Raw genomic sequence first — 24,958 nt, forward strand, 5'->3', positions numbered from 1 at the left:
TCCCGACATTTTCAGTACAAAATCGTCAATTTCTGAATCTGAAGTACCAGGCGAACAGAAACGGCAGGAGGGCCTCAACTGGCGCAACTGACCGCCAAATTCAAATTCAAATTTAAATTCTTCGGTTAACTGATAGGGCGGCAACTGATAGTCTATTTGAATTTGAATTTCAATTTGGCGGTTAAATTAATATAATTTTTAATTTTGTTGTTGTACTTGTAAATTGTTGTTGTTTTTAAAAAGTTGTTGTTGTAGAAAATATATTGTTGTTGTAGGCAAAAACCAGGCTTTAATCCCGACATTTTCAGTACAAAATCGTCAATTTCTGAATCTGAAGTACCAGGCGAACAGAAACGGCAGGAGGGCCTCAACTGGCGCAACTGACCGCCAAATTCAAATTCAAATTCAAATTCTTCGGTTAACTGATAGGGCGGCAACTGATAGTCTATTTGAATTTGAATTTCAATTTGGCGGTTAAATTAATATATTTTTTGAATTTTGTTGTTGTACTTGTAAATTGTTGTTGTTAAAGAGTTGTTGTTGTAGAAAATATATTGTTGTTGTTGTAGGCAAAAACCAGGCTTTAATCCCGACATTTTCAGTACAAAATCGTCAATTTCTGAATCTGAAGTACCAGGCGAACAGAAACGGCAGGAGGGCCTCAACTGGCGCAACTGACCGCCAAATTCAAATTCAAATTCAAATTCTTCGGTTAACTGATAGGGCGGCAACTGATAGTCTATTTCTATTTTTTTAATTTTGTTGTTGTACTTGTAAATTGTTGTTGTTTTTAAAAAGTTGTTGTTGTAGAAAATATATTGTTGTTGTTGTAGGCAAAAACCAGGCTTTAATCCCGACATTTTCAGTACAAAATCGTCAATTTCTGAATCTGAAATGCCAGGCGAACAGAAACGGCAGGAGGGCCTCAACTGGCGCAACTGACCGCCAAATTCAAATTCAAATTCAAATTCTTCGGTTAACTGATAGGGCGGCAACTGATAGTCTATTTGAATTTGAATTTCAATTTGGCGGTTAAATTAATGTTTTTTTAATTTCGTTGTTGTACTTGTAAATTGTTGTTGTTGCTAATGAGATGTTATTGTAGAAAATATATTGTTGTTGATGTAGGCAGACACAAGGCTTTAATCTCGTCATTTTCAGTACAAAATCGTCAACTTCTGGATCTGAAGTACCAGGCGAACTGAAACGGTAGGAGGAAGATTAATTGTATTCTTTTTTTTAATTTTTATTGATCATTGATATTTATTACTGACGTGGAGGCAACTAATCAACTATTTAAACTATTTATTTTCAGTAAAAATTCTTTAATTTGTGAAATTCCTGTACCTTGCGAACAGGAGGCTGCAGATGAAGGAATTACTTGGTGCAAACTATTGTATTCACTCAATCCCATTATTTTCACTTAATGTTTAACTCATAGTACAGATCAGAGCCTCAGCTCATATTTGCCACCCTGCTCGCGGTTAGCTTCCGTTTTTGTTTTGAATTATATAACTTCATAATATGTTTTTTCGCTTAAAAATTATAACTTTTTATAAGTTATTGTTTTTCGAGATTTGAGGTCAAAATAAATACTTACTCAAGTATGCATTTGTTTAATCATCTATATATGTATACATATATAGCAACCTGTAGGAATTCAATAGACAGAGAACGTCAAAATTTTGTAGTATTCCACAAATCAGTCTATACCCAAATTTCGGATGTGATGATATAATTCCGATTCGGCTAGAATATTTGGACATACATTTGGGATAAGCATTTTTGCAACTAAATTGTAATTTTAACCGGACTAGTTAGTTTTAGCAAAATGGCGCTTCGTCTCATCAATGCAGCACGCATTCCTTTCCTACTAAAGCCAAAGGTAAGCATGTTTTGGATGCCGAGTGCCAGCTTATTGAACCATCTCCCTATTTCTTATTTGATTTGATACGATCCGTACCATAGATGAAGCCAACACCGCCGCCAAGACGCACCTACTTACTTAGAAGTAAGTAACGAATTAAAAAGGAGATAATATAACGATCTAAAGTTTAATGTATCTTGCAGGGCCGCGTCTCGTACCGTTTATAGATGAAGTACCAACTGTATTCTCTGTAGCGGCCATTAAGCACCATTGGGGGGTAAGTCAGAAACCTTTAGGTCCTAAATCACGCCTTACATATGTATTGCGTATAATAAGTAACTTGTGTTAACTAATCAATTATCAATTACTAAGTGTTTGTGATAAAAGGTGTCTATATACGTTTCTATGCTTACATTAGGTGCCTCTAACAGACGTTTAGAGCGGTTCTAAGTAGGTTTTTGTAAAGGTCAATTGAAGATTTCATTAGTAACTGGGTGCCAAACTAAAAAATTCTGTTAATTAGTGTTTTAGATAGACAAAGGATAGAAATAAAGGTCATATATTCACCAGACTAACTACACGCGCAATATTTTTAGATACAAACTCAAAATAAAAGTGTAGGTAGGGATGTGAAAAATGCACGAAACTTAAATCGGTTAAAACTACAGAGCAATTATTATTTTATGTGAAACATTTATTGTGGTATATTTGTATATGTATATATATATACATATTTTTATATATAGTATGTATATATAATTAATCTGTTAATTACGCTGCAACATTTAAGATGAGATTTGTTTGTTTCGAGTCTCGTGTGGGTAAACAGCAAATTTATACGCAAATGTAAGTTTACACAATACCAATCAATGTCTTTTCTGTGTGAATGAGTGTGCATGTATGTTCGCATGTTCTACGCTCTAATCAAATCTATACGTTATCTATGAATACTTTATGTAATATATACGTTTCAATAATATAGTATTTATATATATACTGCATAAGAAGCTAAGGGCAACCAACTTTGGAAATGGCATAGAAATCATTTCTAAAACATCTTCTCCAGCTCGGAGATCTTTTGCTGGTATTTCGCATATAATATGTTCGTGTTGGACCAACACTTGCAACGTAAAACATTGAACTTGAGAAATTATCCTCGTTATAGATTAATATTCATTCTTATTACGACCAATATACACAATACCTTCTCAGTGTGTAGATTTTATCGTTAGATTGGTTCGTCTTTTAACTCGGCGCTTAGGTTCTAATGTTAGCTTTTTCTGGGTCTTAAATATTCTTCAATTAAATTCTCAAGATCGTGCCAGCTGTAAGCACTTTCGAAATACAAATATATATATATATATACTCATATATATTTTTATATAGATTCAGTATTTGAGTTGGCCTCAACATTAACACATCGGTATCAAAGTTATATATGTTTTCATTTATATTGCTTATGCGTTCTCCTCGCTCCTCGAATTACACCTACGTAATATCCGACAGTTAATTGTTAAATCATATGATTTACCTTTCGTTCAGAGGATAAACTCTATCAAACTTTGAGTTCACACAAAAAAGGGTATTGTCGCATATGTATGTATTTTCTTACATCGAATTTTCTTCGCTTCTTATGCTCTGATCATTGATCTGAGTTAAGATTTCTTTGTATATCATCATAAACCAGCATTGCCTTCTGCGTGTCCTAAGTCCTAGGATATAGCATATGATAATTTTTGACAGAAAAATTAAAGATTGGGTACCACTTCTCGCTGTGTATGTACAAATCAGAAGGATATAAATAAAATTACTGCAGTATTATTATAAAGGTATCATACAGTAAAAACTAAATTCAAATCCAATACGCATTCTTTGCCTTTTAAAAACTAATGTAACTGAGAAAACTTAAGTCAATGATTCTACTGAAAATGTTTTACCCGGAACCCTAACTTTGTTTTACATTTCATTTTTCATTCCAAACAAGGATCTACCTTCTTTGGTCGTTTCTACAATTATTCCAATGTTTAGAGCCCCGGGTTTAAACAAACTAAATTGCATGTTCTGTATCTACAAATAAATAAAGTGAGTGTTTTTCAAATAAGTATCAATACGTGTACTAATAAGGCAATTATTTAAGTTTACTTTTACGTTAACCATTACTGTTAAGATTAGGGATTAAGTGGTACCAAGTTCGAAACGGAGAGTACGTTATAAAAGTACATTTTACAAAGTCTAATATGACGGTGGTTTCTAATTCAACTATCAACTAATTGATTACCATTCGTATCGATTATTAATTATTACAGCTAAGCTTACGCTAGACATTAACAATACAATATGTTATACAGACACTTTAGTTTGGTTTTTTTTTGTGCATTATACAGGAATAAAAATATTTCGTGCAAACTACTTTATATTACATACAAGGAAGCTTTTCCAGATCATTTCTGTCTCGTATTCCATTTATCTTAAATCAAATACAGAGGTTTTATTTGTAAAATTTGCTTTCACATTTCGTTTATTCGTTTCGATTCGTTTCAATTCAAAAAGGTTTTACGCCAAGAGGTTTTTCAATAGGAAAATTACACAAAGGGGGTTCACATTATATATTTTGTTTGTCAGCAATTTGTTTGATTTTTCTCGGGTTGGGTTTTATAGGATTTGTTAGGCTAAAAGAGTAAATACCGTTTACATGTCCTTTGTATATATCGAAAGAATTATATATTGTGTTTCAGTATATATATACTTATATGAGTGTCTAAACATCGCTACAAGTATAGAGCGAGAAATAGAGCGACAGTAGTTACATGTTACAGAGTTACAAGATACGGGGCGTTGTATATAATATATGTATGTATATATATCTGTTTCCGTTACAGGCTAAACAAATAATAACCAAATGTATAAACTTTAAGCTGATACGCCCATCGAATACATATATGCATTCTCTCGGATCTATGGCTACGATTCTCAGCCCAAGCCAAACTCAATTCAAGGGGTTTTCATACTGGGTTCGCTTATGGCCTAAAAGTTATATCATATATATATGTGAAAACTTACGACTAGCGTTCAAATTATTTACCAAGTTTGTTCAATATAATGCACTTGCTTATTTTGTATATAGTTTGACTTTCATCTTTCATACATATATTTTTGTATTTGGAGAAACAAATTTACAACAGTTAGTGAGAAGACCTTCTGCTTCTGATTTGTTAGTAAGATTTTTAGGTAAATCAATCTGTGGCTGGGGGGTTTTTTCTAAGCGAGGAAATCTCTCAACTTAATATGTGAAATGAAAGTTCTACAACATTTCCTTTTCATAGGGTTCATTTAAAATTCCTCGTTGCAAAAATTGTACTGATTGATTACGTCTAACAAGTATTAGCCAAAAGCTGAGCTCTGTCTTCCCCTTAAAATTGAAATTACTTTGAAAACATCGGGGGTGCTAAGTAGGCAAAGAAAAAAGGACTCTCCTCCTAACTAAACATTTTCTGTTTCTAAATTTCACTTTCCCCTTGTCACTATTGGTGTAAGAACTTTTGTCATGTCAATTAGTTGCTGGAAGACGAGTCTAAGTTATGTTTTTTTCGTTTCTTTTAGGAAAGTCTTGGCAAGGCTTTCTGCTGAAATTTTCGTTAGCGGTTTTACTCACCTTAGTTATATTATTCTCTTATTTATTTTTTAGGCCTTATCAAAAATCCTCGGTTGCATCAATGCATAAAAATTGAACTTGGTGTTGAATTCGTTCGTTTCGATTTGCTTTTCTTTTCAAAATACAGCTCAGTATAATTGATATGTTACGAGCCCGTAAAAGTAATCATTCCTTACTACATTTACATATATATAAGAAAACGTGTTCCTTTTTGAAGTATATATATTTTGTTTTGTTTTGTTTTATTTTTTATATGGTATATTTAAATTTTGTTTGCTTAACACTTAAATTAGGTTTCAATACGACTTGTTGTCTTTGATTTTAGCATTTCGTTAAGCATTTGAAATGAGCAAAAGTAGCCACTTTTCATTGTCTTAATTAATATGTTATGCATTTAATATATAATTTTAGCAATTGATAAATATATTTAGCGCTTGTATGTCGAATAATCTCTTGAAGACTTCGCTGCATTGCTTCGAAATTATTTAACACGTTCACTTGGACTTAATTGTAAGCTTACGAACTAATTCTCAATCAACTAAATTAAAGATTTCTCTTAGCATCATTTTAAATGTGATTTTTATATGTTTCGTTTGTTGCTTTGTTTTATATTTTCCCGGCTTAGTACGGGAAAATAATTGCTTTTAGATTTTATTGTGTTCGATTTTTGGGTTTTAGTTCTTCGAGTTACTTACCATCATGGTTTTTCATTGTTTTAGATAAGTTTTAATGAAAAAATTTGTGCCAATGCACATCAATTGACTAGCTTGTTGTGTGTATGTGTGTTTTGGCGTGTTTTGCATTAGGGCTAGTGTAGTTTATAGCGCTTCGGTGATAAGTTAAACAAATGATAACAAAACAACGACAAATTATAAGCAAAAAGCCAAAAAATGCCAGGTTACGAAATCAAAAATGTTCTAATACCACTATTATTCGGTTTCGATTTATTTAGGATCTAATATATAATAACCTGATTTCTGAATTTCGCTATAAATTTGGTCCTCATTAGTCAATCAAATCAACACTCTACCCTACTTGTTAGATGTACTCGTCGTAGTCGCACATCTAAAACAATATCCAAAATGAAAACTCGTTGTCTGGATTCTCTGAAGAATCTCTGTCTTGGAAAGAAAACCTTTTTATACGATTTAACAAAGTTTTTATTTCTTTACGTGGTTTTCTTGGGTAAAACTCGAAAACTCTCGGTTGACACCATCAAAGTGATATGCGTTGTTGTTGTTTTTTCTAACCGTCTTCACAACAAGAGTTGATGAAATGTTTTTCTTCCCTTTGTTCTCTGTAATTAGTTTTCCTGCTTATACCAAAAACTCTACTCTTAGTATGCAATTTGACACATTTCGAGAGACGCGCCTCAATATATAATTGATATATACATATAATATATAATTTTTTGTTTCGGTTTTACTAATTGAATATATCACGGTCTTGCTAAATATCATCGTATGTATATATATGTATCTGTATCTTTATGTAAATATCTATAAAGTTTTCGCCACTTGAGTTGCGCTATCTAAACCCAACTACATTCAAATTGCTAAAACCGCCTCCGCCCGATCCGAGTGCAAATCCAAAAGGCTCCCTCGGATCGGGCTCGTCCTGCCATGTCGATTCGAATACATATAGTAGTGAGTATAAGTACTTTGCTCAGTTTGTTAGGTAATTTGGTTTACGAATACTGACACTTGAATGCTGAAACACAGTTGATCTTATTGTCATATGATGTATGTGTGTATGTAAGTAGATGTAGGTAGTATGTATGTAAGTATAGTTAATGCTAATGCCTTGCTAATTAATGGGGGAACATCTGGGATCTCAGATGCAGATGATATGGGGTTGTTGTCTCTGCATTATCTTGGAGATTGTATAAAGGATGTAACTCAATTGACTACTGTACACGTTTCATCATGCTTTGTTTGTTGTGTGTGTAAATATCTATTAAATAGGAGATTAAGTTACTATGTTGTATCTAAATATGTTGGTAGTAAACCTACGAGGTAAAACGAAAAGAAACTCCAATACTCGAGTGTTTAAATGTTGGTTTATATATTACAGCAAGTTCACTTTTCATATTAGTTGAGATGGCCCGATAAATGATGAAATAGAAAATCAACTAAGTATTTTTGCGCAGAATATACAGAAGAAACTCTTGGCGACGCTACACGACACGAAAACAAAGCAAATGTACTGATTCTGTTTAAGATTTTTGGGTTGATATTCGGGGGCCGACTAATAAGTTATCCATTTGGACTCTACATATCCGATTCACCATAGTTTTTGACTTTCAGTTCCAATTCATAACTTATAAGCCAGCTCCGTCCTTAGTGAGCAATTCAACAATTTGTTTTTGGTAATCAAAAAATAGATATATGTATATGTATATATTTATAGATAGAGAGAGAGCGCTATATAAGTATGTTCGATCTGATTACTATATATCAAAATTAGCAAGCTACTACTTTGGGTACGTATCTTTGGTACGAGAGTATAGAAAACAAAACATTTCATTGGATATAGGAGGTATATTGTTTTATAAATCGGATTCAGACTGTTGCAACTGTTACAAGTACAAAAAACTAAGTAAATCGTCCGACTTTGGTCGGTTTCAATATGTTGAATGTTGAAGCATAAGGAAATGTACAACGAAATTATAAATTATTCTCCAACTATTACAATGAACATAGGCGGCAACTGTTACAGCATTTTTTGACTTCTTGCGTTCGCAGCTAATATTATAAATAAATAAATATAAAATGCATTAATCAAATATAAATAATTTTATTTTGTTTTTTGGCTTTTTGTTTCGTTTATAATAAATGTCAATAGAACAAAGTTTGTGTAGTGTAATTAAAGGAATTTCTCATATTTTAGCTTGGACTGGCAGGGTAATTCAATCTTATGCTAAAAGCAATAATGGTTTTGAGATCGAAATCTGACAGAGGAATTGGGTAAAAAAAATTAAATATTAATATCGATAAGTAAATGGCACCATAGCATGTGTTTTGGAATGTGTTAAAGAGTCTTAAGCGTAAACAATAAATAAATAAATAAATTAGTTTCTGCATATGAAGATGATGGGACGACGAGTCTTGAAAAGTATAATGATTTCCCAGTTAATATTCAAAATCTTTGGTATACAAAAAACGATAATAATACTCACCCCGCGTAGAGGCGCAAATTCTACAGGAATTAAGAACAATTCTCCGCACAAACAATCGTTTACTTTCTTTTTTGTTTTGTTTTCGGTACTGGCAAATGCATCGAAATGTATTAAATTCTACACATGGGTGATGGGATCAGAGAAATAGAGAGACAGAGAGGGCACAGCACAACACAAAAGATATACAATTAATACGAGGTAAAATCAAATCAAATACGATACAAATATATATAATATATACAATCGAATTGTGTCAGTACAAATAATAAGAAAACACAAATGTTTGCTCAACTCTTTAGCAAAGTTTCTTGCTTGTTTGTTTCTTTTTTATTATTAAACACAATAGTTACTTCAAATGTTGTTTTATTGTTCTTTTCCATATAATGTGTGTATGTGTGTAATGTGTACATAAACTAGATATTTACATACGCAAATTATTACTTTCCAAATGAAAAACTAGGATTTAAAACTAACTTCAAACATGCAAGCGATTCAAATGAGACAAAATACTTAACTAATAATCAGGAGCGGTTGTCCTTGGATACCCTCCTTGCTTCGATTTCTGTTTGTTGGTTTCAATGGATGAAGTAGTAGTAGTAGTACTTGTCGAATGCAAAATATATCAAATGCAAATGCTACACAAGGGTAATAATTACAAAATATAATTAAGAACTAAGATTGTGCCATATATATTATGTTTTAAAACAATAAACTACAGTTAAAGTAAAGTAAAGTGTTACCTGGTTTATAATGAGATGATTTCTTGATCGATGGTTATGCAAATGATGAGGAAGTGGGTTGAAAAATAAAAGTAGATTAGTTCAGGATCTCTCACTTAATGGTTTCTTACGAACTACAAAAGAAAAGCCACTGCTATGGGGTACTCTCTTTTGGTCGAAATCAAAAATAGATGCAAATGCCAAGATGTTATTAAATTACTCGCTACAAAATGGTTGAGATTGGGTGGAGACTATGCTAATTATACAACTAAATCAAATTAAAGTCAAAGTCACACACAGAACACGAAACAAAATTTAGATTTGCTCGTTGTGGGTTTTAAAGAGTATATTGTAACTATATTAAGTACAAAGAACAGGGTAGTACATAGGAGAGTGATAATAGGAGGATGACGATGTTGTACGGAAAGTGTGTGCTTTGTAGGTGTGATGTATGGGGGTTGATAGGGTAAATATAACTCAGTTGTATGAATTAAATTCGAACTCAACTAAACGTCTAAAATTATGGTTCATTTAGGGCTTTTGATCGCGTTAGTTGATTAACATTAATGTATAACTCTTTGTCTTGAGCAAAATGTTTTCTTTAAAGTTCTTCGTTTTCCGTTACTTAATACTGCCTTCGCAGGAGTTTTTCCTTTCAGTTGGAAAAACTAAAATAATTGTATTTCAATGTTAATGAGCGCCTATCTCTTGGTTAACTTATAAGATTCACGCCTTCCATTCCTTCCTCTCTTTCTGATTTGTTTATAAATATGATTTTATATTTACTCTTTATTAATATTTGTTTTGTTAAAATTTATGTTTAGGTTTTTAATGGTACTCTTTTATGCACTAAAAATTATATATATTAACGGCTACATTTAAACGCAATCACAATCGGTGGTTTTTTAATGTGGTTATCCTCCTATTTCTTCTCTTCTAATTATTTTTTTTGGTTTGAATTTTGTTTTTCCTTGATTTCTCGCTTCGCTTAGCTTCCATTTCATATTTTTATTTTATATGTTTCTTGTATTGCTTATGATTTGTTATAATTCAACTCGCCGCCCCGGAAGCGCCTTAAATATAATACTTAATATTTGCCTGCCTAATAGCTAAGCCAAACTCAAAGGAAAACTAACTTCGGATGAGTAGTGTTTTGCTTTGTATGTGGATGGGGGCTATGTGAGTGGGGCATGTGGTTGGTGTGAAGTGTGGTGTGTGTTTCATTCAAATTACCAACACAAAACGCTCGAACCGCCTTGGTATTTAGACGTACATGCCCATGCCGTACATGGTGCTCCAGTCGACGCCTTGGAAGCTTGACATGTCCACATTGGCCAGAGTGTAGTTGGAGTAAGCGACCGCCGGATTGGCAGCAGCGGCGGCGGCGGCAGCGGCTGCATTCAGGGGATTGCCGGCCACCAAGGCGGCCTGTTGGGCGGCAGCGGCCAGGCTATGTGCACCAGCTGCGCCGGCTCCATTTGCGGCATTGGCCGCCAAGGCGGCAGCCGCTGCTGCCGAATGCGCCTGCGAGGCGGAATTCTGATGATTCTGCTGCTGCTGCTGCTGGGCGGCGGCCAACTGGGCGCTGTGGGTCTGCTGGTGGTGGTGGTGATGCTGCTGCTGTTGCTGCTGCTGCTGCTGGTGATGGGCAGCGGCAGCCACGCTCTGCGCCTGATGGGCCTGCATCAAGGCGGCATTGGCAGTGGCGGCGGTGGCGGGGATCGAGTAGGGTGCATACCTGTTTAGAAAAGGGTATTAGTTAGTTAGTTAGTATCCAATCGGGATCGGTGTTTCTGGACACTCACCTGACGCTGTGCAGCGCCGTCTGCGGATATGTGGTCAACAGCTTGCCGAAGCCCGACTGATTGGCCATCGAGGCGGCCGCGGCGGCGTTTTGTACTTGAAACGGATTCTGTGATATGAGGGCAGCCTGCTGGGCGGCAGCGGCGGCTGCTGCCGGCGACTGCAGCAGCTGTGTGGGATTCTGTAGCATGGCCAGCGGGTTAATGCCGGCGACACCGGCTCCTCGGGCTCCAATCAATTGGCCAGGAGCTGTGGGCAGCTGGACGCCCAGGGTACCGAGCATAATGCGCTTCTGAAGGAGCTGGGCGGCCGGTGTGACCGAATCCTTGGGCTGGGCCTTCTTGCACTCAACCTTCTTGTTCTTGATGGTGTGGAAGTGGATCTCACAGACGCGATCCACGACATCCTCGTTCTCGAAGGTGACGAACCCGAAGCCACGATGACGCTTCGTCTGCTGGTCCATCAGCATGACCGTCTCCTCGACGGCTCCGAACTGGTTAAAGTATGCCTTGACCTCATCAGCGGAGGTGTCCTGGGAAACGCCGCCAACGAAGATCTTCTTGGTCTTGTTGGCCTGACGCGGGCGGTTCTTTGGGGTGGCGTGCTTGGGATCGATCTTCTTGCCATCGAGGGTGTGAATGGGCACCTTGAGGACCTTCTCCACGGTGGAGGGGTCCTGGAATGTGATGAAGCCGAAGCCGCGACTGCGCTGTGGGAGTGAACGCGAAAGAGAAACAAATAGAAATACGGATAGATTAGCAGGGTGCAATTATTGGAGAATTCGGTTAGAGGGACTAAGTCTAAATTACAAAATTGTAGTTGTAGTTATATATAACTAGGATTAATAATCGTAAAATGTCCTACGGAACGTTAGCAAAAGTCCAACAAAGTAAGAATCAATATCAATTCGACCGGAACTCGATCTTCCACAAATATATATATTTAAAAATTATATATAGATAGATATATAAATATATATATGTAAACACAGATACGGTATACAGTTTATATTATGCAGGTATGTAGATGGCGTTATTTTTTGATCGACTTTATACGCTTTTTGCTCATCAAATTTGCATTGCTTTCCATTTTGTTCTGATTTTGTGGAGTAAACACAAACGAGTTTCAATTTAATTGTAATCCAAATAACATAAAATAAGTTTTGCAACTATCGAACTAAAGATTTGTCTAAAGATACTTTTGCTTTGTTAACGGAATACCAATATTTATACGCAAGTAGATCGATCGTTATAATGGTCATTATTCGCTAAGCTGGAACGTACATATATCAGAGAAACATTACGAAATATAGTATGCATTCAACGTGTGTTCTCGTTATACTGATGCGACACCCCTCTAGAGCCCAGATATAGATACATATACAGATATGTTGGTACAGGAGGCATAGATATATATTATATACACGAAAAACTGGAGGATATCAAAGACTTCCGTTCACCTTGGCTGTGAATACGAACTCAATTCAAGGATACAAATGCGTGTGTGGCAATTACATATGTCGACGTGTGATAGGAAGTATTAGAAAACTAGTGCGTTTTAGTTTCAAATTTAAGCGATTTAACAAATTTCAGCTAATTTCAATGATCAATTAGTAAATGTTCCAAAACGCACTATTAATTTAAAATAAATAGAGTAGTAATGATCTAATAATATGGTCTAAGAATGTTCTATAGCATTTGTTTTGTTTTCTTTTCTTATTCAAAATGAAATTTAACCCGTTTCTGCCATACAATTTGTTTTCTTCGGTTAGTTTTGCTTAATAATTACTTAATAGTCTTCGGTTTTTTTTACAAAGAATGAGTCTTGAATGTGTGATATTTTCGCTTAATCTAATTAATAACTTTCGTAGTATATTACAGTAGTAATGGGTGGGGAATACAGTTGTTGCTTAAGCCTATGGGCATATATTCAGAGTAGATCGATTTATAGTACACAATTCCATAGAGAAATAGAGAGATGAAAGCTATGGGACTACCTACCTAGAGAGTAAGATATGTATTTAAGTTCTAGTAAATAGTTTAACCCTGGTGGAGATTCGTTCATTGACTGGGGAATTGTTGAGGGAAACGTACTTGGGACTATCTACTTACAGATACAGGACCTATAGTTTTTCATATTCCTATGACCAATATGGGGATTTTCTATGCACTAAACTTTCTTCCAATAAATATGATAATACAAACAAGATCCAATAAACAAATGAAATATATATATCAACGCAACAAAATGAAACATTTGCTCGATAGATATTCGAACTACAAAACTTAAAAACATATATGGTACGCATTTGATTGCTTATATGGAGCGAGATTATTGATGTAATCGATAATGCCAAACAAAATAATATAAAGCATCAACTAAACACACACAAACAGAATTTTGCATAATGGGTTAAATATAACAAATGTCTAGCGATTACTGGGGGGCTGGTAATAATATATATATCGTATCAAATACGTATGTGTTGGGTGGTACATATTATGCTAATCTAGGGTTCTTATTTATGTTACACAATCAATTCAAGAAAGGTTGCCATGGACGATGGAGGCTCTCATCTTGCGCTAAGTTGGGAACAAGGTGGGTTCTCGGGTAGCAAAGTGGGTATTATTATTGGGGTAAAACACGCCTCATCCAACTAGAGCTTGAATTGATTACTATAGGTTACTCGTTATTAGTTTGTTTTGCTTTCTTCGAGGCTTGCTTAAGATCAATGCGTGAATAAATCGACTGTTTTTTCAAATACTTTTTGTTGCTGGGTGAGAGAAACACTAAGAGTAAACCAAGTACACAATGCGAAGTAGTACGAGTACAAGAACGAGTACATTCAATTAGAGATACGAGTACAGTTACATTATTATTGCTCAGAGTTATACGAAATACGAATTACGATGCGCCAGAGTCTTGAGTAATTTAAGTACGCTAAGCGTACGAGGTTAAAGTCCTTGGCGTTTTATTTTTCTTGATTTTTTTTTGTTTATATACTTTTTGTTATAATAATGTACCTAAGCTGTCGCTGGATCGTCATCCTGTGGTTGTCATCTCGTGGTTACCTGGCACCAGGTGGCTCCTTTCGTGGCTTCCGGCCTTGTCCTTGACTCTTGAGGGATTCCTCACTTTGGTTTGTGGTTTCACGTTGATTAAAATTATGTGTTTTAATTAAGTAGTTCGTACATATTTAGTATACTACATAAAGCTAGCTATAGAATTGATCGATCTTAGGTGCTTATGGACTACAGAACACGATTAACGCCAGGATCGTCTTCACAAACGATCGTAGGGCTCACCGGAGACAGTTGGTAAACCAGTTTTCTTCTTTCGCTTCTGTTGTTTTTCTTCATTCCTTTGTTTGTTTCTTGTTTTTTTTTTTTTTTTTTCGTATTCCTTTTTTTCCAAGGAGGGAAGGGACAAAAGGTGTTTTCTGCGCTATGTGTGTGTGTGTGTGTATATATATCTTTTAGAGTTTATTTGAGAGAGGGGACAGGACAACGACAACCCCGTTAACCGATCGCTATAACTGCCCTATCATGCAGTCGTAGTTCCAACTCATTCCGTAATTGCGCAATTGGCTCGACGGCAAACCACCCCAGGTACACAAAACAACGTTGTCCTGTGCCGAATTCAGGGAACATACAGGGAACATACAGGGAACCCTCCCAACTAACGTGTAGTGGCAGAAACAGCTGCTCCTGCCAAGGAACAGGACTCGGGAACAATGCGGCAGCTGCTATATTTTTATTGCCCAAGAGCAACGAGTGCGCGCGCGCGCGCTCTTTTTCGATGGGGAGCCACGGCCACTACGATGATGAATCGTAGTATGTGGCATGTAGTACGTGGTATCCACAAAAAAAAAAAAAAAAAATACATGTAGGATGCATGGATAATGTCCGCTTATCGAACCGACAAATTGCCCAACGCATTAACCATTTCGAAAGTCAATTTCCGGGGCAATAACTCTGCTTCTCGAAGGGAAACTATACCAAGACATTGGGTAAATGTCCGAAAAATTTGTCTGCTTACGTTTGACATTTCTAAGGAAACATTTGTTCTTTGATCTAGCATTCATTGTAAAGTTCTTCATGTGAATAGATGTTTATATATTGTATATTTTTTGAAGTTAAAAATAATTTCAGTTTCTTGGTAAACTAATGGAAGAGATATTTATTAGAGTATAGGACTTGCATTGGTTTCCTTTTCAATTTCTAATTCAATTTGTAATTTTAAGTTCCTTCGATTCTGCAAGGTTTTCCCTAAAGGGAATCCTTGTTTAGAATAGCTTGCACTTTGACATGTCTGATTATCTCTGATATTTGTAATATAATTTATAGCTCTGCTGTAAAGTGTAATGCCACTTCAGTGGAAGTGTAAATTGATAGCAGTCCCGCATACAAATTATGACAGGGAAATTGAAATAATTCTTCGGCGTTCGTGTCTCAATAATCCGAGTGGATCAACCCCGGAGAGACAAGCTGATCTACATATAAAACCTGATTACATTCGATTTGGGTTTTGGGTTTTCCTGCTCCTCCTCTGCCTTTTTTGCCTCGTCGCTCCTTTGTTTTTGGCACGTTGTGGCCGTTGAAGGCGAAGGAGAGCGAAGCGAAAAGAATTAAGAACTGTAATTCTAAACCCGGGAATACCGAAAACGAGAAGAGACCAAAATGAAGGAGAACCTGCAGCTTGCAGCTGTGCCAAAGGTAAATCACAAAGAGGATGGACCGATATACATATATCAATAGGAGGGAGTGTATAGCTGTAAACCCGAAGGCAGGGGGATTATGGAACTCAAAATATAATGGTATAATAGGGAATAATAGCTAGGAAAGACATAATGGAAGGCTCTCCGCTTACCTGGGTGATGGGATCCTTCATGATCAGGACATCGGTGACGCTGCCGAACATGTTGAAGTACTCCTTCAGCTTGTCCGACGACGTTTGCCAGCTGAGGCCGCCGACGAATAGCTTGCCGGGAGCGGGATCCGAGCCACTGCCTCCGCTCAGGCTGGGAGTGGAGCGGCCGGAGGAGCCACTCTTGTTGCTTCCTCCCTGCTGCTGCTGCTGCTGCTGTCCATTGCCGTTGGAGCCCATTCCGGTCGAGGCGTTCACGTTCTCCTTGAGCAGTGCCATAGCGGCTTGTTGGGCCTGCTCCTGGCTGGCCGTCTGCTGCTCCTGTCCGGCTCCGGCGGACACCGCGTTCTGCTGCTGCTGTGTGGCACTCTTGAGCACCGCGGCTGTGGTTAGGCCACCGCCGATGGCGGACACCCCGTTGTTGGCAATGGAGGCCACCAGGGCCTGATGCAGATCGCGATGTGGATCAATGAGACCTGCGGCAGCGGCAGCAGCGGCTGCGTTTTCAATGGGATTGCTGTGGGCAAAGAAGAAGGGGTCGGGTTTGAGCAGATGATCCTCGCCAGAGGTCTGCGATGGTGGCAGCTGGGGATGCAGCATGGTGGCGCCTTCCGGTAGCGCGTGAATTTCCTGCTTTATCTGAATGTTGAAGGTTTCTTCGTAGCACGCTTTTTTCTCGGAGCTGTTTTTCTCTGGTTTCGTTTGGCTTTTATAGTTTTATAGTTCCCTGTAGCTTTAGTATCAATTATTTATTGAAATAGCTGCCTATTCTGTTAAAAAACATAAACGTTTTGTTCTTTTGCTTAATTTCGTCGTATGACTTTCGACCTTCTCTCCGTTTTTCACTTCTTTTTTCTTTTCGTTTCGGCTTCACTTTTTTGTTGCTAATGGCAATGCCTACTGTTTTTTTTCGTTCCCTTCTTTCGACAAAACAAAAAGCCGTAAATAAAGCCGAAAACGTTAACGAAAATGTTCTAACAACACGACAGCGGTACTACCGACACTGTTTATTTTATTTTATTTATTTTTTTTTGCTTTCAAATTTCCTCTGGGTTGCGACTGCGCAGCTTGAGATGTTGGATTCGAATAACTCAAAATACCGAATGTCGTGCCGTCCTTTCCTGTCGTCGCCGAAGTCGGGAACAGCTGTCAGGGCCAGGTAGCCGAAGGCATGGTACGATGGTTAAAGGTAGTCTCGTCGGCTTTTAAATCGTTCGGTTTAAGGGCCTTATTTTGATAGCTTACACTAAAACAGCCCCTAGTTCGTGGCTTATTTTTTTCGAAAAGAATACCTTATATAATTTTATGAAGGCTTAAAATCTACAATGATTGCAGTTTAAAATTTGAAAAAAAAAAACAATGAATCTAAATATCGATAACAATATCGATATGCAATTTTAACTGTCATTTGAATTGAATTTTTAACTTTAAATATTATTTTCTAATTCTTTTGGGGGACGTTGTTGGTAAATCTGGCAATTAGAAGATTCGAGTGCAAAGGGATGTAGAAAGTCATCCACTTAAGAAGTAGAGTGTAGAGAAATAGCACTTTGAATGATTTACGACAGAAAAGTGGACTATTAACGCATTTATTGGACTATTTTATTGCTTATTTGATATTAAAGTTTTATCTATTCAGAAAATTTTTCTTGTTATATTATACATTTTATGTAAAAGAATTGCCTGGATATGCATATCTAAAAGATATAACCCCATAAATAACCCGCAGGTCATGCCCATTATAGCGATATGCACCTTCGGCTTGTTTATGAAAATTTTCGTCATAATTTCACTCGGCTTGAAAAAGGACGATGTGTGGTTCACGAAGGACTCTGCTCGATGTGAAAACTTGGAGACGCGCAGCGGACGCTGGTACAAGCCCAAAAGTCGCAAGGTAAGTTCCCGTGCACGTTAAAACATAAAAACTGTATAATCCACGTGAACGGATCCACAGTGGGGCGGTCGAGATGACTACCCGGTGCCACCGGAGGCGATCATGGCCAGACAGGGCAACACGGATGGTCCGTCATGTGAGTTATGTTTTTGTTTGGATTTTCAGCGTTTCCCAGTTGTTTCTTCGATTAGAATTTAATTTAGAAAGAAAATAGCTATCCTCAGCTCCCAAATTATTATCGTTTTTATTCGTAATTGGGAAGCGTTGAAAATTTTCATGCTTAAAACCGATTTAGATGCAAATTTTCAATGCTTTCCAGTTCCGAATGACGACAATAATAATGATGGTAATGGCCTTAGAGCTTCAGTATTGGCCGCCCACATCGCTCTCACTACCCTGACCATTACTGTGTGCACAGTTTTAGCCTAAGATACACCGAAAAAAGCTAATTTTCACATTTTATATGAAGACGCAGCATTTTTTTAATATGGGATCATTTTACATATCGCTGTCTTTACAGTTGAGGAAAAGAAGTGAAGCTGGACTGGCTAAAAGGTCAGATCAGCATTTCCAGCACGTCTTACATAAGTTTGACCATTCAATTACCGGCTATAAGTTTGACCATAGGCTTTCGGATCCGCTAGGATACCATCGAAATGAAAAGGCGAAACGGAAGGATATGTGCATAGGAAGTTAAACTGGCTTGGCAAGTGTAACCGGAGTTGGGAAACCATACAAAAAACAATGACCAGCGGAAGGCCAGGAGAGGGAATGGAGCCCCTGATCTTGTTACGAGGATGGAAGTAAGGCATATAAATTTTAAGTATAGCGAGATTGGTTTTTAATCAAAGCCGATTTATTTCCTATGCTTGAATTAAGGAATAAATTCCCAATTAATAATGTGAACGGAAAGGACTTCAATTAATTCAATAAAACATTTACAAAATATTCACTTTACACGTTTTTACATAAACTCTACATGTAGATTGCTTAACAAATTGACAGACTTATAAGTGGCGCCTGGCAGCGGGTTTTAGCAGAACTTTTCAATTTATTTTAAATACATGTAGAAACAAGAACTGTGTGTAAAAACTATGTAGAAGTCAAATACCAAAATGACGAAATGTTATATTTATTTATATATTTTTTAAAAGAAAATCTGTAAAATTCCCTATCTCTATACAATAAACATGAATTTAATGTATTTTATAATTTAAATATTCTCTTCAATTCCAAAAACAAGGAAAAGGTACCCAACAAATCAAACCCCTTTTCGCAGTCCAAATCCTAGCAATTTTCCTACATGAAATATAGAGGAAAACTCAGCACGAATGCCTGTCCGTCTTGTAACTAAGTGGAAACAAAATAAATAACTTACTTAAATATGAATATGTTTTGTTAATGCCCTTCGGCAAATTGCTGTACCTTTTGTGTGTGGACATTGCCGCCCCTTAATAATGCCTGCGCTCATTCGTTCGCTCCTTCCTTCCACATCCCGAAAGCATAAACTCATTTTCCAGGGCGCCTGCGCTTTCCACCAATCTGAAAAAGCGGGGATTCCAGCGGGCAAAAGGAAAATCCCAACAAAAAATAGCAGAAATAAAAAAAAACAATTGGTTGCTGCTTGGGACAATTTTCAGAGTCTTAAATTGAGACCAGGTTTTTCCTTTTTTCCCCTATATATGTGTGAGTCCTGTAGGTGTGCGCTAAATTGAACGCATGTGTGTGTAAAAACAAATCGTGGCTGCGTTATGTTGTGCGTTATTGATTTTTGGCACAGGAAATGGGAAATAATGCCAAAGGATATGAAATTTATTAAAATAGATTGCAAAATAATTCAATGAAGATGTTGAAAGGCAAGCGCGCAGCTGCTGCGCGGCAAAAGGAGGGAGAGTTTTCCTGCGGCACGTGTGAGTGTGTGTGTGTTGATTTTCCTCCTTCGGTTGTTGAACTTTCCGAAGCAACGTCGTCTGCAGGATTTTTTTCGACGTGTAAAAGACGTCTGTCTGTCAATTTTATGGCTACTGACCCAGAAAAATGAAATGCAAAGAAGAAGCCCTTTTACCGGTAAGGGGTATCGGCCATTTGGCAAGGATTTGCCCTATGTTAGGACCTTGGCTTGTGCCTGGGATTGGGCTTGGGCTTGGGCTTGGGAAATTAATGCCGAAAATACGAGGCCGACAGCAGCGATGACATCAGCAGTCGCCACCGCGATATGTAATTCGATTAGGCGCACTTAACAACTTAACCTCCTGCTCCTCTCCTCGTCATCCTCCTCCTTCAAAAGGTTCCTCCCTCACACATTTTAATTGCGTCAAATAAACAGCGGGGAAGGTGCTTGGTGCCACGAGCCATCATCCTGTTTTTTATGGCCTCCCCTCGAGTTACATTTTGCCCAGTAAATTAAGTAGTTAAAGGCAAGTGGAAATAATTTCATAACAAGGAAGAGACTATCCCATAACTGAGACATTAATTTGAGCTATTGTATGCTTTCCAAGTTAATTATTTATTTGTTTTTTACTAAACCAGAGAATTAATGATTTAAGCAAGGATAATTATGCTGCAAATACATATTTAATGCTTAACAAAGTGTCTCCACTTTAATGTTTCTCAATATCCCACCTGAAGGTGATTTAAATTAAAAATTAATGCGTCACTTTACAAATTAAGGAAAGCATTCTACACCTTTGCAGGATCATGTTTAATGCAGCTGTTCGAATCTTCAATCTATTCCCCCCGGCAATAAGGATTTGCTGTGGCCAACTGAAATGTCCTTTGCCACAGCCTTGGCTCAGAGCAGCTTGTCAGGAGAAAATACTTTCTAATCCGATGACAAACTGCAATGGAAAACTCAACTCAATTCAACATAAAAAAACTCTGGTGATTCCCCCTTAGGGCCACAAAAGCAAATTGCAATGCAATTTGCCGGATCCGTCTAGCAAAACAAGGAAAACACTCGAGAAATGCACAACAACAAATTGCATGGATTTGCGCCTGAAAAGCCTCGGCAACAATTTCCCTCTCTCTCTCTCTCTCCGTCTCTCTGTGTGTCTCTCACCTGTCGTTTTGCCCTTTGGCCTGCATTTTCACCCACACACACCCCCTGCATTGAAATTTATGTAGATACAAAACTGCAATTCAGAGCGAGAGAACCGTCAGTGTTTTCATTGAGAAAAATGCCACAGAATGTATAAATGCGATGGATGGCAACCCTTTGCTTTTGAGCCTGGCTAAAAGCATATGGCCTGCCTTGCCTGCCTGTGCCTTATTGTTTTTGCATTTGATTTTGCCCTAAAGGGGGTAGGGAGGCCTCTGCTGATGGATGGCACTTGCACCGGCCAAAGTGCACCGAGTGCCACGAAAAACGCCGCATAAATTCAGCACGGAGAGTTTGCTCGCTCGCTTGCGTCGCTTGGAAAAGTCTATATATCATATATATATATATATATATAGGAACCATACATATAGATATATATATATATATGTGGACGAACATATGTATATGCACTCGGGGGGTGGCTTCCATTTCAGAGCGCTGGAAGAGCAGCGAAGCAGCGAAGCTGCCTGGAATCAGCAGCAACCACCCTCGACAAAGGAAGCTCCGACTCCGCGCGACTCCCGTACACAGAGCAAAAATCTGCCCTAGAAAGACCCAATACTTTTCTGTCACCGTCGACGGCAGCGGCGGCGGCGGCGGCGGGACACACATAAATCCCATCGAAAAGGGCGCGAGGAAAAGAGAGCAAGAGCAGCAGAAGCAACCCCCTGAAATCGGGGGAGAGGTATATATTCTGCAATTGGAATGCGCGCGCAACCCTCGGTGAGCCGACGAAAATCGAGAAATCGACGGCGACAGCGGCCGCTGCTTCCCTGGGCTGCCTTTCAGTCAACTTTGGGTATCCGTACGGGCAATTTCTCCCGGACCGATGGCGGACAACGGCTGGCGGATGACGACGGATCCCTCGGAGTACTCTAAAACCGGGCCACACACAGCTAACTCAAAAGAAACTAACCCAAATAAAGCGTGGATAGCCCTCTGCAGTGTGCCAGTGATCGAAAAAGTGTTGCCAAATAAGAAGGATACACACAAAATGCTCAACAAGCAAAGGAAATTCGAAAGGATATATCACGTAAATCGGACGCTTGCCATTGATATTGTCCTGTCACAGCAGTATTGTAACACTATATTATAGCTTACTGCTGGGTCGGGGCATTAACATTGTTGAGCGTCATTAGCAACGAGCAGCGGAAAACTTTTCAACTTCAAGGAAAACGCATCGAACTTTCTTCTTTCCGGCTTTGAGAAAGCCAAGCTCACACACACACACATCGACACACACACACACTGAGACCCACACTCCCCCACACGCACTGTATGTGATTGTGTGTGTATATGAGTAACCGGAAAAATCAATTTTCCATTTTTAATTCAAAGCTCACACAGGACAGGACACTCGCAGCAACACACGCACACACAACGCACGTGCATGTATTGGTGTGTGTGTGTGTGTGTGTGTATCGGGACGAAAAGGGATAAGCAGGATGCTGCAAAATCTGCAGTGCGAGCGAGAGGCCATCAATAAGAGAAAGAGAGATAGAGCGAGAGCCAGAGAGAAACCGAGAGAGGATGAGAAAAAGAAATGAGAGAAATTCAAAGGGAGAAATGGCATTTTGTATAGACAAAAGCCAAGCAAATTAATCAAAGTCACTCGGGGAAAATTAAACAAAATTAACGAAAGTATGCTTATGAAGGACACTTTTCCCTAGTTAGAATTCCTAAATCGATTTTCTAAGCAACTAAAGCATTTTCTGAAATAACTGAGAGGCTAGGAAAAGCCCAAAAATGAGACAGCGACCACTCCCTGATTTTTCTCGCTTTTCGTGGGAGTTTCTAAGGAAGGCATTTTCCGGGTGTGGGTGGCAGAAGGGGACCTCTTCTTTTTTTACGAACATCAGAAAACTGTTGCCAGCCCGAAAAGCCGGATAAGTCCTGAGAGGGAGATGCCAAAAAGTTGCACCAGAAACAGCAGCAGCATCAACATCATCATCATCATCGTCATAGTCAACCCCTAAATATAATCCCGGTGGAGAACTGCATTAGAATACAACAACGAACAAAAAAATGAAATGCAAAAAGATGACAAGGATTTTGGCCAACAACAAAAGGAAAGAGATGATGAATTGGTAGATGGAGGAGAGATTGAGAGCAGAGCAGGGACAGCTGAAAAATGGGATTTAAATGCAGTCGCCAGAGAAGGAGAGGGGAAGGATCTGAGTAAGAGTCTGAGTCCGAATCTGAATCTGAATCCGAGAAGCCCTCGCTAAGGGTTGCTCTCTCCCATCTCACGTTTCTGCAGTTTGTTCAGGATAATGGCATAGGCATAGGTTTTTGGCCCACAAAACGAGAGAAGGGGGGATTCACCGGGGGTGAGATGCTCAAAATTTGCCGGCCTGTGATGCACAGGCTGTGTTTCCAGGATCAAAGCCTTTTCGGGGCGTTTCTCTGCAGCTGTGTGAGCGTGTGGGTCCTGTGTGTGTCCTGTGCGTGTGTTTGCATAAATACTTCGAAATTGGCCAAGCGTTTGTTGTGCTTATCAAATTGACAACGCTTAGCTGTGCTTGAGGTAGCCAAATTGTTTCAACAGACAAGAGGAGAGAGGATGCTGTTGCTGCCGCTGCATCCTTGTGCACTGATTAAGGATTAAGGGTTGATGCCGCTTAATATGCTGCACCGGAAGTGAAGTGGTCTCCGTGTGAGCCGAATATGTCACAGATGACATGTGAGCAATGAGTCGAAATACTTAATTCGAGAAGGATTACTTTTGTCCACATCGTAACATTTCACGCATTACATCATCTCTAATGTTTTATCGTTTCAAAGACATTCGATTAAGCAAAACAATGCCACTAATTTATGCAGAATTAATTGATTAGTTTGCTAATCAAAAAGTTGTCTTATTAATTTTATTTTGATTTTAATTTGATAAGAATTCCTAATGATATTTTTGGTACCTTTGGTTTAAAACTAAAACATTTTCTGCATTCAAAAAATAAATTAATACTCAATACATCAAATTACAATATGTTTTAAGATTTGATTCTTAAATAAACCTGTCTAGAATATGGCTTGTATAATTTTGGATTACGAGCTTTCATAGCCATATCGTTCAATCACCTCCATTTTAAGGACCTAACATTAACCCTTTCAAGAAAGGGTAACATAATAATAAACACTAAGAAACAGGAACAGTATCCTTAATAAAATATTAGAGGAAGCTGGTGATAAAAAGTGCGGAAATTACGTTGACCTAAAAAATAATATTGCCAACCAAGTTTGCCGGCATTGCATAGAAAGGGAAAGAGAGAGTGAGATGGCAGAAAAGGACATGGAAAGAGACAGATAGACACCAAGAGAGAGAAGGAGAGAGAGACAGAGAGAACAGGACACGCACTTGCACTCATGCACTTCAGAAATGATGAAAAGGTAAACGTTCAGTACAAACACACACATACACACACAACCGTAAATGGCAGAGGATGTGGATTTCGAAAGGATAAGGGGACATTGAGCTGTGGTGGTGGCTGTGCACGTAAATGCTCGGAAAAACTCAAGGGTTAAGGTAAGTGGTTCCCCGTGGCTCCCTTAACCCAGGCATATGCAAACTGTCGGTACTTTTGTGAGCTTATTAAGTGCTCGAAAGTGCATTAAAAGAAATATATACACACACACGCACACAGCCCGGAAGGAGGGGCAAGGACCTGCTGTCGGAAAAACGCTTTCAAGTCAATCCACTCGGAAATGGGAAACCGGCGACTTCTGCTACCTTTTTCTCGCTCTCATTCCCAGAAAGACAGCAGCAAAATGACCAAATGCACAGGAAATATTAATTGTAGCAGGTACACGGAAATTAAATAAAAACTGTAACTAATAGAAACTAAAAGAAAAAGCTGTATATATCTAAAGATACAATTGGCTATT

General features: G+C 38.1%; 2 protein-coding genes across 13 annotated transcripts in view; one reads left to right on the forward strand and one right to left on the reverse strand.

Annotated features, from left to right (window-relative positions):
* The first annotated feature begins 493 nt into the window (after nt 1-493).
* ymp (yellow-emperor) lies at nt 494-18,927 on the forward strand. Of its 2 annotated transcripts, none has more exons than XM_020962965.2 (6): nt 494-1,885; nt 1,969-2,011; nt 2,071-2,144; nt 17,815-17,979; nt 18,040-18,115; nt 18,299-18,927. In XM_020962965.2, exons 1-6 carry the CDS (start codon nt 1,832-1,834, stop codon nt 18,406-18,408), a joined length of 522 nt encoding a protein of 173 aa, XP_020818624.2. In that variant the 5' UTR covers nt 494-1,831; the 3' UTR covers nt 18,409-18,927. The 2 variants fall into 2 exon arrangements, with proteins under 2 accessions (XP_020818624.2, XP_020818625.2); XM_020962966.2 differs by having other exon boundaries at nt 18,500-18,927.
* Nucleotides 4,354-24,958, reverse strand: part of msi (RNA-binding protein musashi) — a 138,272-nt gene continuing 117,667 nt past the window's right edge. For all 11 annotated transcript variants that reach the window (XM_086838918.1, XM_086838912.1, XM_086838920.1 and 8 more), the window contains 3 exons: nt 16,089-16,602; nt 11,222-11,928; nt 4,354-11,154 (listed from right to left, as the gene is read on the reverse strand). In XM_086838918.1, the coding sequence (XP_086695044.1) occupies nt 10,680-11,154; nt 11,222-11,928; nt 16,089-16,602 (1,696 nt within the window). In that variant the 3' untranslated portion in view covers nt 4,354-10,679. The remainder of the gene's footprint in view (nt 11,155-11,221; nt 11,929-16,088; nt 16,603-24,958) is intronic.

Source organism: Drosophila serrata, unplaced genomic scaffold (assembly GCF_035046125.1).
Source record: "Drosophila serrata isolate PLE 108 unplaced genomic scaffold, ASM3504612v1 contig_360, whole genome shotgun sequence".
In the NCBI taxonomy this organism is placed as follows: Eukaryota; Metazoa; Arthropoda; class Insecta; order Diptera; family Drosophilidae; genus Drosophila; species Drosophila serrata.

What these genes read in the sequence shown, in the direction of transcription:
- ymp (XM_020962965.2), top strand. Translation starts at nt 1,832, where the DNA reads ATGGCGCTTCGTCTCATCAATGCAGCACGCATTCCTTTCCTACTAAAG. An exon ending in CTTTCCTACTAAAGCCAAAG is followed by an intron (nt 1,886 to 1,968) that starts GTAAGCATGTTT and finishes TCCGTACCATAG; the next exon opens with ATGAAGCCAACACCGCCGCC. An exon ending in CAACACGGATGGTCCGTCAT is followed by an intron (nt 18,116 to 18,298) that starts GTGAGTTATGTT and finishes AATGCTTTCCAG; the next exon opens with TTCCGAATGACGACAATAAT.